At 54.6% G+C, this 11,405-nt stretch overlaps 1 protein-coding gene across 2 annotated transcripts; it reads left to right on the top strand.

Moving 5' to 3' along the window:
• The first annotated feature begins 155 nt into the window (after positions 1–155).
• On the top strand, positions 156–11,221 carry LOC100657763 (mitotic-spindle organizing protein 2B). Of its 2 annotated transcripts, XM_023559385.2 has the most exons (4): positions 156–349; positions 517–665; positions 1,458–1,622; positions 10,953–11,221. In XM_023559385.2, exons 1-4 carry the CDS (start codon positions 186–188, stop codon positions 11,108–11,110), a joined length of 636 nt encoding a protein of 211 aa, XP_023415153.2. In that variant the 5' UTR covers positions 156–185; the 3' UTR covers positions 11,111–11,221. The 2 variants fall into 2 exon arrangements, with proteins under 2 accessions (XP_023415153.2, XP_064128447.1); XM_064272377.1 differs by lacking the exon at positions 1,458–1,622 and having other exon boundaries at positions 163–349.
• Positions 11,222–11,405: the final 184 nt, after the last annotated feature.

Raw genomic sequence — 11,405 nt, 5'->3', positions numbered from 1 at the left:
ACCCCCTAGCCGATGCACAATAGGCGCTTAATAAATGCTACGGGGTCGGATGGCGGCACGGACGGAGTCCCGGCCCCCCTGCCCTCGCAGGTTTGGCGGCGGAAACGGCCAGGAGGGGGCGCTGTGGCGCGGGAGGCGGGGCCGAGGCGCGGGCGCCCAGTGCGCGCGCAGTTCCCGCCGCGCTGATGGCGGCGCCGGGCTCCGGGCCGGGGCAGGGGCCGCCGGCGGGGCTGGAGGCGGCCCTGCAGAAGCTGGTGCTGCGGCGAAAGAAGGTGCTGAGCGCCGAGGAGATGGAGCTCTACGAGCTGGCGCAAGCGGCGGGCGGCGCCATCGACCCCGACGTTTTCAAGTGAGCGGGTGCGGGAGGCTTGGCGCTCGGCCGACCCCGGCTCCGCTGGCCTGGAGGAGTCCCGCCCTTAACTGGCGGCCACTGTAGGGATGGGGTCCTGCGGGCGCGCCGAGCAGGCCCGGCCCCGGCTAGTGGGCTCACTGCGCCCGCTTTTTTGTTCTCGCCAGGATCCTGGTCGACCTGCTGAAGCTGAACGTGGCCCCGCTTGCTGTTTTCCAGATGCTCCAGTCCATGTGTGCCGGGCAGAGGCTGGCGAGCGAGCCCGCGGACCCTGCAGCCCTTCCTCTGCCCGCGGCCAGCGTGCCTGATACTCGAGGTCAGAGCTGGGGCCGCCGGCACAGGGAGAGGGCAGGACGTGCGTAGAGGCTTGGCGCGGAGCGGCCAGGCCTTTCTGTTGGTTTTGCTTCTGGAGCCGCAGGGCCCATTGCAAGGGCTTGCTCCGTGATCGCTGCTGCCCTCGAGGGGGCACCTCCAAATCTGGGGTGCTCGGGGAGGGTGCCCCAGGGCAGCCCAAGCAGGCCAGCGCTCCTCTGGACCCTTTGCATCCCCAGCACTCTTCCCGCCTCTTCTCTATACCTTCATTTCACAAACACGGGGGACAAGATGGTTTTGGTCCCTGTCCTCGGGGGGTGGGGCAGGCAGAAGCTTTCCTGGCACCCCCTTGCTCATGCCGCACTCCAGCCCAGGCCCTTCCTAGGGGTCTGGACTGCAGGGTGGGGGCCTACAGTGGCCCCTAGCTTTTCTAGAACATGCAGCACTCCCAGCTTGCGGGGATGCAGAGGTGACTGTGGGGTGCATAGGTGCTGGAACCACAGTGCCTGCTCCAAATCACCCTCCGTGTGTGTCGTTTCTGCCCCCCGTGGCCATTGGAGACTCAATGAGACTCAGTAGAACTTCCCAGGCAAGTGACAGGGGTCCAGGGCTTCCTCCCTGCCCAGAGGCCTGTGGGCACTGCACGGGCGTCCTGGGAAGGGGCTGGTGTCTGGGTGGTGGGAGTGCAGGGCCCTGGGTGCCTGCGCCCGTCCTAACAGGCCCTGGGCATGTGCGCTCCAGCCTCCACACTGACCATGCTCTGTCTGCTCTCTTTGTGTCTCTCTCCGACCTCCAGAGGCCTCCCTTCTCTCTGCCAAGAACAGTAGCCCCCCTGCAAGGCCCTCCTTTCCCGCGGCCTCTCCGGTTCTGCTCCACGGCCCGGCTGCCACGCTCTCGCCTCTCTCTCCGGGGCCCCCTGGTTCCCTCCGGTTCTCTTGCTGCCTGTTCTCTCCTTTTGCAGGTTGCGTTTATTGGCTTATCTCTGGGGGTTGGTGCTCTCATTTCCGTGGAAATGGCTGTGGCCCCAGCCGGCCAGATCAGCCTCAAGCTGCAAGGGCAGTACCACGAGCCAGCCGTGTCACCGTGTAGACACAGAGGGCACGATCTCAAGGTTAGAGATGACCTGCAGAACTTGGAGGCCATGCATTCAGACAGGTGTTAGGGGGAGGGACCTGCACCCCCACACCTCCTAGCTAATCCCGCTAGGTGTTAGCTAGGTGAGACTCCAAGGGATGACAACAGGCAGAGAAGCAGGGAGAGGCCTGAGGACAGCATGGGTGCTGTGGCAAGCACAGCCTTTGGCCTGGACATGCTTCAGCCTCTCGGAAGCTGTCACCTGGACAGGCTCCTAGGCCTCGGGGAACCTCCCGGAGGGTGAGGTGGAGATGCTGGTCCGTCCCCCAATTTCCCTGGCAGTGGTGCATGACTGACTTGTGCTTGCGAGTCCCTTTTCCTGCCTGGTGTCTGAGCCAGGCTACATTCCAGGCCTGGTGGTATGATGAGACTGGGGTCCTAGAGCCAGGGGGTGGTGAGGGCCTGAGGTCCCCTAGGGTGCTGGTGTTGTGCCTCCCTCATGCCCCTCCCCGCATCCCCACCTAGCTATTGCAGGTGCCACCGGAAGCTCAGGGCATGGCTGTCTCCCACACCTCCCTTCTTGAGGCCCTCCCCACAGACCAGCAGCCACCCTCCTGTGCCTCACTGCTCAGGTCCAGGGAGGTGCAGGGAAGGCCGATGATAGGAGCAGGAGTGGGTGGATTGCCAGGCTTCGATGAGGGAGCAGAACATTGCCTTGGGCCAGGGCATCCTACTTCTTGGAGGAGACAGAGTACTTATGCTTTGTAAACCTAGGTGCTGGGCACAGTAGGGAGGCAGGATGGACAAAGAGACAGGGGTGGCAGTGGGGCCAAGTCCAGTCCTGGGCAGCTCTGCTGGAGTTCAGGGGTTAAGCTGGGGGAGGGATGGTCAGCAGGGCCACTAGGCAGGCTTTCAGTACCAGCTGGAGTGGCAGATGTCACCCTGTAACCCTCCAGGGACTCTCCCTGCCAAATGTGGGACGGCAGGGCAGGGAATGCAGCACCTCCCGGCCTCTGGGGGAGCCAGGCCTGACCTGGGGTGACAGGAGGAGGGTGGAATGTCAAGAAGCATATCAGGGGTTGTGTCAGCAAGGCTTGGGGGCCATTGGATCTAGGGATGTGAACAGAGGAGGGACCTGGGAGGCTGGTGAGGGGAGATGCCACCACCAGATCTAGGGAGGAGGGGTGGAGTGAAGGGGAAGGGGAGGCACTGGTTTTATTTGAGGTAGGGAGGCACGCCCAGTGGGAGGCATAAGCAGGGTGTCTGAGTGAGGGGAGATGGGGCCAGCGGACCCTCCCAGTGGTCAGGGTCACAGTGAAGAGAGCTGTCTTGGGGAGGGTGAAGAGTGGCAGCCGCCAGTGTGGCACAGTTGTATGAGTGGGAACACTGGGAGCGCCATGTGACAGTGGGGGCTCCAGGGATGAGAGCAGGAGCAACATGGAGAGCTGGGTCTCCAGAGTGCTCAGTCCCTGAGGTGCACCCCTGGTCTAGATGCTCAAGGCTGTGCTGGGCCCTGGCGAGAACACAGTTCTTGAGGTGCTCTGTGGGTTCGGCTGCGTTGGGGTGGAGGAACCCTGGGGCTGGCTGACTTAGAGGGTGTAAAAAATGATGTGGAGGCGGTGTCCGACCTCCTTCAACCCCACAAGGGGGAAGGAGAACCAAGATCAACAGCACAAGGCAGACTCCCATGAGGCAGAGGCCAGACAACCTCCCTCCCTGCCATCTTTACCAATTTTGACACCAACTGTCCTTCCACGGCACTCTCTACTTTTCTGCTACGTTCGATCATTCATTGCAGTGGCCATACAGAACTCACGGACAATACTCATGATTATGGGATTTATTAGAGAAATAACAGTTACTATCCAGGCTCAGGAATATTCAGGATAGTTCCTCCATCAGGACAGCCTCTCCCCGGCTGTGCTGGCAGGCACACCTCTCCCTGGCCCTAGGCCTCTTCCCAGAGGCATTCTGCTTTCTCAGTGGGCCACAAAGCCCACCTAGCCGTTTCGGGCTGCCGGGTCTCTGCTGCCTCTGTTTCTCACTGTCTTCACAGTTACAGCTCATTGTCTCTCTCTCCTTGTCCTATTTCCAGGAGCTTTTCAGCACAGGAATCGTGGGTCCAAAGGACGTGCTGGCTTCTGGCTGCTCTTCCTTGGTGGTGGTGGGGTCCTCTTTCCCACCTCTGGGGCGGCTCATTTTAAATTCAGTGAAATGGCAAAACTGACCAGTCCCTTTGGTGGGCCACAATTACCCCATTACACAGTCCTGCCCAGTCACTTGGGTGGGAGTTACTAGATCGTAGTGAGAAAGGCCTTATTAAGTAATTTATTATATGGCAGTGGGGCTGGAGGGGGGATCAGGGCAGATGAGGGGTGTCTTGGTTCCCTAGTGCTGCTATGACAGAGATACCACAGTAGTGGCCTTGAAGAACAGAAATGTATTTTCTCAGTTTAGGAGGCTAGAAGTTCAAATTCAGGGCCCCAGCTCTAGGGGGAGGGTCTCTCTCTCTCGGTCAATTCTGGGAGAAGGTTCTTGTCTCAGCTTCTGTAGCCTTGGTGTTCCTCAGTTCCTTGGAGAGCTTCATGTGGCATCTGTCTTCCCATATTCAGACTTGCTTCTCTGTGTCTCTGCTGCTCCTGAGAACACTCAGGAGTTTAGAACACACGGTACCCTGAAATTGCCTCGTTAACATGACAAAGAAACCTTACTCCCAAACGGGATCACATCCACAGGTACTGGGGTCAGGACTCCAGTACATACTTTGGGCAGGGATACAATTCAGTCCATAATAAGGGGCCATGCCAGGAGTATGCTGGGACCAATACACACAGCCACCAGTGGGAGCATCAAGACCTCTGAGGCCCATGTGTCACAGGACCTGTTTCTCAGACCTACCAGCTGCCCTGGTCATACTGGGATCTGGGATGGAAGAAATAGAGGGGGCTGTCAGAGTGACCCTGGTGGCCTGGGACGGTGAGGAGGATTTGGGGATGCTGAGGTTAACTGACCCTGAGTTTCCTACAGAACTGTGTGTTTGTGTGTGGAGTTACTCTGGGCGACAAGCCACGAGCTGGTGCCCACTCAGGTTGAAGAGTCAGGTGGGTGCAGTAAGCTGCAGCAGGCACCGCAGGGTTGTTTGGACTCCTGTCCCCTGGCCATCCAAGTGGCCTGCAGGGACTCACAGACGAACTCACTCATGCCCCTTCCGGCTCCCCAGCAGAAAAGGGAAAACTGCAAAACCCCAAACCACAGGGAGGCAATGGTTGTCATGGTGGGGGCCTGGAGTTGTCAGGGGGAAAAAGTCAAATTCAGCTGAGTGTTCTGTTTAAGTTAATAGGAAAACTATATGTTTAAAAAGATGCCCACCCAGGACACGTAGGACGAAGTTTGGGGTGTGGAAGCCGTGAACTTCCATGGAGCTGCACTGTCCAGTAAGGGAGCTGCAGGGCCACACACAGCCTCTCGGAACCAAGATGGGCTGTGAGTATAGTACACACAATGGGTGTCAAAGAATTGGCACAAAAAAAGCCTGTGGCCGCTCATTAATCCTTTTAATATTGATAACATGTTGAAATGATAGCATTGGTTATCTTGGGTTAATTAAAATACATTCTTTAGTTTTACCTGTTTACTTTTTAATGTGACTACTAATTCGAAATTCAGACTTTTTGCTGTCGAGTCAATTCTGATTCATGGTGATCCTACAGAAGCAAATTGCCAGGCCTTTCTTCCGTGGAGCCACCGGGTGGGTTTGAACTGCTGACCTTTAGGTTAGCAGCCGCTTGCAAACTGCTTGTGTCACCCAGGCTTCTAATGTGGCTACTAGAAAATTAGAAATTACATATGCTGCTTGCATCGTATTTCTACTGGGCAGCGCTGCTCCAATAAGAGCCGTGTGTGCTTGTGTGGAGAGGGGTCACTGGGACACCCTTCCAGGAAATTGTCTAAATGAAGTTAGAAGGGCCCCCACACACGTTTTGCATGTCTGTCTTTGCTGTCACGTTTGCGTGTGTGCTGGGAGTATGGCCCGAGGGCGGCAGCGCAGGCCTGCCGTCGTACTCTGCAGCAGCAGAGATGGACACCCAGGACATCACTCTCTGGTCACCGGGCCTGGCCCACTGGCCTTGTGGGAGAGCTGTGCATTCTGCCTGGGGCAACACACAGGCCCCCACTAGGACACTCCACGTGCTCCTGGGACATGGCAGTGGCCCTGGGGGTTGCTAGATGCTCACCTCCCTGTGGTGCTTTCTTGCTCTCCCCTCCTGCCATCCTTTTCCATCCTAACACAAACATGCATCTAGCGGACACTCTAGTCAGTCTGATGTTTTGCCCTGGCACTCCACTGGCACATGTCACCATGCAGTGGTCCTCCCTGGAAGACGGTAGGACAGAACAGGAGCACAGTGCACCTCGGGGCTTTCTATAAGGACTCCTGCCTCAGCGGCTCTGCCAGCAGTGTACAGGGGGTGGTCAGTTGGGGCTCACGTAGGCCCCACCAAAAAAGCAAATGGCCAGATGGCCTCAGGCACCCCCTGCCTGGCTGACAGGCTGGTGTGTTTTGGGGTTTTGCTTCATTAAACCAAAAAACCAAACCGTTGCCATTGAGTTGACACCATCTCATGGCAGCCCCATATGTGTCAGAGTATAACTGTTCCATAGGGTCTTCTGTGGCTGGTATTTTAGAAATCGATTGCCAGGCCTTTCTCCTAAGGCCCCTGAACCTTCAACCTTTTTGAGTGGCCGAGCGCGTTAACCATTTGCACCACCCAGGAACTCCTCGCTTCTTTATTGTTAGTCACTTCCGACTCGTGAGGACCCCATGTATACAGAGTAGAACTGCTCCATAGAGTGTTCAAGGCTATGTATGACCTTTCAGAAGCAGATCGCTAGTAGTCGAGCACTTAACTGTGCCACCCATGGACTCCCTTGCTTGATCAGGTCACAAAATACTGAGTGGCCACAATCTGGTTTCAGCACCATAGACTGAAAAGAACAACTCAGCCTGCATTAACGCTCATGACCCTGTCTTGTCTGTGACAGGGCCTCAAGGAACCACCTGTGGGCACCAGTTTACCACTGCCACTCTGCCCCCAGCCTGTGGTCTTTTCATCTAACCCTGATAACCCCACCAGGAGGGGGCCAGGGGGCCAGTGTGACCAGCTTCAAGGGAGCGGCCCCGACAGGCTTCACAAAGCAGGACTGCCACTCCCAGGCGCTGCCCTGACCATCCTCCTGGGCCTCCAGCCGCACTTTTCCCCCTCCTTGGCTCTGAGCCTCCCCATATAAGATGAGGAGGCTCGAATGGTTCTCCCTGCTGACCATGAGAGCACGTGGCTCTGAGAACCACACAGAGCTGGATAGAGGGGGCTTACATTCACGTTAAATGGTTTTCTTCAAGTCTGTGGCTCAAAGTTATATTGGTCCTTATTTCCATCGGCCCTGTCAGATTTAAAGATGAACATTTTTTGCTCTTTGCTACTTTTGTCTTCTCTGTTTTCAGTTTCTGAAAGAGATCTGGTTGTGATGTTGAGGAGGGGAAGTAACTGGTGGGAAAAGGGGAAAATGGTCTATTGCACAGCCTTCTGACCCCACCTGGACTGCCCAGCCAGACCCCTGAGCCCAGCATGTTCTCTCATAATGCAGGCTGGGAACTGAGCCTCTCTCTCTGAGTTCTGCTCCTTATCAGGTAGCCTCCTCCCTGCTCTGGATACAGTCAACGTTTGCTCAGCTTTGTGCATTGTGTACCGTATGGCACCTGGCCAACCCCACTGCAGGATGTGTTCCTGGTAGGGAGACAACAGTGTCCCTCACCTGTGGCTCTAGAGGGGGCTGTGCAGAACACCAGCTCTGTGTTGGCTACGGGGAATACTCACTGGCCATGGGGGACCGGCACCACAGTTGAGGCTGACTTTGCTCTGTCTCTTCTCTATTATGAGTACAGCGTTGTTCCACAGCCTGTGTGTAAGTTACGCTTTTTGCTGGCAACTTCGGACCTTGGCTGGATAGTAACTCTGTCATGTGGCAGGCTGAAGAAAAGCTGGCTGCAAAGGCAGGCCCCACCTGAGGCCTGCCCTGCTGTTTGCTGAGGGTGAGTTAACGCTGAGCCATAGTTCCCTCAGGAAATGTCCTTTGCCGAGGGTGTGGGGCACCTAAGCTCCCAGCGTCAGGCCACAGATCTCATGTGCCTCGCCTGGCTGCAGAAGCTCCCCGCCCACCGACCAGCTGGTGGGGACCAGAACACAGGCACTTTGTACCAAAGGGAATGTGTGGTGATGGTTTAGGAATGCTCCCTGCTGTGTCTTTTTCATGAGTCACTGGGAGGCCGCCTTGGCCCAACTTCACCCCCAACACACTCCTCTGCTCTATCTCCTCAGCTCAGGATCATGTATTGTTTTAGTTGCCATTGAGTTGGCTCTGCCTCATGACGACCTTATGTATGACAGGAAAAGTTGCCTAGTCCTGTGCCATCTCCATGACTGTTGGCGTGCTCGAGTCCATTATCGCGTTCCCTGTGTATTTTGAGTGCCTTTCAACCTAGAGGGCTCATCTTCCAGAACTCTATTGGACGATATCCTGTCGTGATCCATAGGGTTTTCGTTGGGTAATTTTTTGAAATAGATCATCAGGCCTTGCTTCCTAGTCTGTCTTAGTCTGGAAACTCTGCTGAAACCTGTGCACCATGGGTGACCCTGCCGGTATTTGAAATACTGGTGTTATAGCTTCCAGCATCACAGCAACATGCAAGCCACCACAGTACGACAAACCAACAGATGGGTGGTGGAACCTGTTATTACATCTTTGTTGAATCAAATGTATGTGAGCACTTAAGTCTGAAGCCCAGAGACGCGAGGCAGGGGAATCAAAGGAAGGGAAGGTGCGGGACGATTGTAACCCTCCTCACCCCACTAGGCAGCAAGATCCCCTTGGTTCCTTGAGGAAGAACTTTCCAGAAATTCTCATAAGGAGGGCCATCCTATCCCTACGAAAATCATGGGAAGAATTTAGTATCACTATTAGACACCATGGGACATGAGCCTGAGTCCTCCTGGAGGAGCTAGGATCTGCAGTGTCGAAAACACAGAGGCCCCTCTTGCTCAAAAAGGTGACAAATTGTGAAACAGCAATGACTTAATGAGCCCCTGAGACATCTCGTTGCATCTTTTCTCCAAGAACTCATGATTCACCATTGCAGGCTGTTCTGTTGTCGATGTTGTAAAAAATATATAACACTTTGCCAATCCAGTGTTTTCCACATGTTCCATGTAGTAACGCCAATTACATTAACCATGTTGTACAACCATCACCATGTGCATTGCCAAGTTTCCCATCACCATAAAGAGATACTCACTGCTTCCTAAACAATGACTCCCCTTTTTCCTCACCTTCCTACTCCTGGTAACTACTAATAAACTCTGGTCTCTACACGTTTACCCCTTCTAGATACTTTACGTAAATGGGATCATACAATATTTGTCCTCCCGTGATTGACTTACTTCACTCAGCGTAATGTTTTCAGGGTTCACCCGTGTTGTAGCATGTATCAGGACTTCATTTCTCTTCCTGGCTGAATAGTATTCCATTGTACAGATATACCACATTTTGTTTATCCATTCACCTCTTGATGGACATTTGGGTTGTTCCCACCTTTTGGCTATTGTGAATAGTGCAACCATTGCAGGCTGTTGGACTACACTTGATGTTGAGGCCAGAGGAGGAGCCAGGTGAGGCTGGGGGTCAGCCCAGGGACATGGGCTGTTAGAGCTGACCTACAGGACAGCCCCCACCAGGCCTAAGCAAAGAGCCTGAAGAAGGGCACTCAAAGGAGACTGGCCACATAGGCAGCCTATTACCCTTCTAGGTCCTCCCGGTGTGCTTTGTCCTCCTCTGGGTCCTGGTAGTCTCACTGATAAACCCACTGCCATCGAGTCAATTCCGACTCATAGCGACCCTATAGGACAGAGTAGAACTGTCCCACAGAGTTTCCAGGGAGCGCCTGGTGGATTCGAACTGCTGACCTCTTGGTTAGCAGCTGTACCACTTAACCACTACACCACCAGGGTTTCTGTCTCACTGATAAGCTGTCCAAATTCTGAGCCTTCTTTACAATAAAGCTCCGACCCCAGCATGGTTGCAGATCTTTCTGGCTGTCTGCACAACAGCCCAAAGAGTAGGGGCCAAGGAGGAGAATTAAGGCAGTACACCACAGATCCATATCTGAGCCAGTCACATCTGTCTGCATGTGACGGCCACGTGTATCTGTGTGTGACGGTCTTGTGGTCAGAGGGAGGCTCAAGCATTCAAGCCTCAGCAGGAATCCGGCCATGAAATCCAGTAGCTGGACCTTAGAGTAAGGCCTGACTGCTGTGTATCTGCAGAATTCCTGAGGCCCAACTGTGACTCCTACCTTGCAGCAGAAGAACTGTATCCACTGGCTTACCTCGACAATTTAGAGAACAAGTAGCATTTGGAACAGAGCCAAAGGGGTTCATGTGTGATGGGCTCAAATGTGGACACACTCCTAAATGGGCTGTGTCTTGACCTGCTTACACTGGCTGGAGACTGAGCCCCGAGTGGAGTCAATAGAGCTGACAGGGCTGGGATGGGCCTGAGGTAACTGAGCCTGCTGACACCACGCAGTCTTAACAGAGCTTGGGATACAAAAATACCTTCTTGTATTTGCACTTTAAAATTAATTTTAAGTGTTGACGGTTGTTGATCGATAATTACTAAGAGCAGAATGAAACTTAGGGAAATTAATAGAAGGTCCTAACCTCTTCCTTACATAACAGAAAAGATGGGCAAAAGTAGGAAACCAAGTATGAAAAAGTTTCCAAAACCCAAATTCAGAAATCTGACAGATGCCTGATAACCAAGGTGCTTCCTGCATCACCACGAGTCTCATCAGGGAAGTACGTGCGGGTGGCTGAGGTGTGAACGTTCTGAAAGAGATGAGAACACCTGGAGAGGGAGAGATGCATAGTGCCTGCAACAGCTCCAGGTGGCCCTGCTCATGAGCTCCTGGCAGGTGTGACACACTGGGACAGGTGTGCAGAGCAGCCAGGGGAACTTCCCAGACTTCACCTCCCAAGCTGACCTGCGGCTTCTGCTCTCCCGACCACTAATGACACAAATATTGTTCAAGGAGCGTGGTATGGTAGGTGTGCTGTGACCATGGAGTTGCCCTGATTCCTAACAACTGTGTTTGTGTTCTCAGGGAGAAACAAAGGCAGCGCCGTACTCAGTGGAGCCCCGGCCCTGGCAGAACGGAGCAGCCGGGAGGGAACCAGCCAGAGGATGCCCCGACAGCCCAGTGCCACCAGGCTGCCCAAGGGGGGTGGGCCTGGGAAGAGCCCCACTCGGGGGAGCACCTGAGACAGGTACTTCCTGCGCCACTGGGGTGGAGGAGGCCTCTCACACCAACATTCTCAGAGCAGGCCACTGGTGGTTTCCTTCAGTTGATAATAAACCTTTCCGAAAAACTGACAGTCCAGTTCAAGATGTTTTCTGTTACCTTTTGATTAATGGTCATCTCACGGCAAATAAGGGCCCATGTGATTTAGAATTAGTTCTGTGTCTGGTCACTGGTGGTGAATACCAGAGACTTCACCTTCCCAGACCTCACTTTCAGGTCTGACAAAGTCTCCATGAGTCAGAATCAACTCGAGGG

The sequence above is a fragment of the Loxodonta africana genome, chromosome 19, assembly GCF_030014295.1.
Source record: "Loxodonta africana isolate mLoxAfr1 chromosome 19, mLoxAfr1.hap2, whole genome shotgun sequence".
In the NCBI taxonomy this organism is placed as follows: Eukaryota; Metazoa; Chordata; class Mammalia; order Proboscidea; family Elephantidae; genus Loxodonta; species Loxodonta africana.
This window is presented reverse-complemented; position numbering and strand designations above follow the sequence as displayed.

Coding starts and splice junctions, on each gene's coding strand:
- LOC100657763 (XM_023559385.2), top strand. CDS start 186: ATGGCGGCGCCGGGCTCCGGGCCGGGGCAGGGGCCGCCGGCGGGGCTG. Junction 350..516: donor ATCGACCCCGACGTTTTCAA/GTGAGCGGGTGC, acceptor TGTTCTCGCCAG/GATCCTGGTCGACCTGCTGA. Junction 666..1,457: donor CAGCGTGCCTGATACTCGAG/GTCAGAGCTGGG, acceptor TCCGACCTCCAG/AGGCCTCCCTTCTCTCTGCC.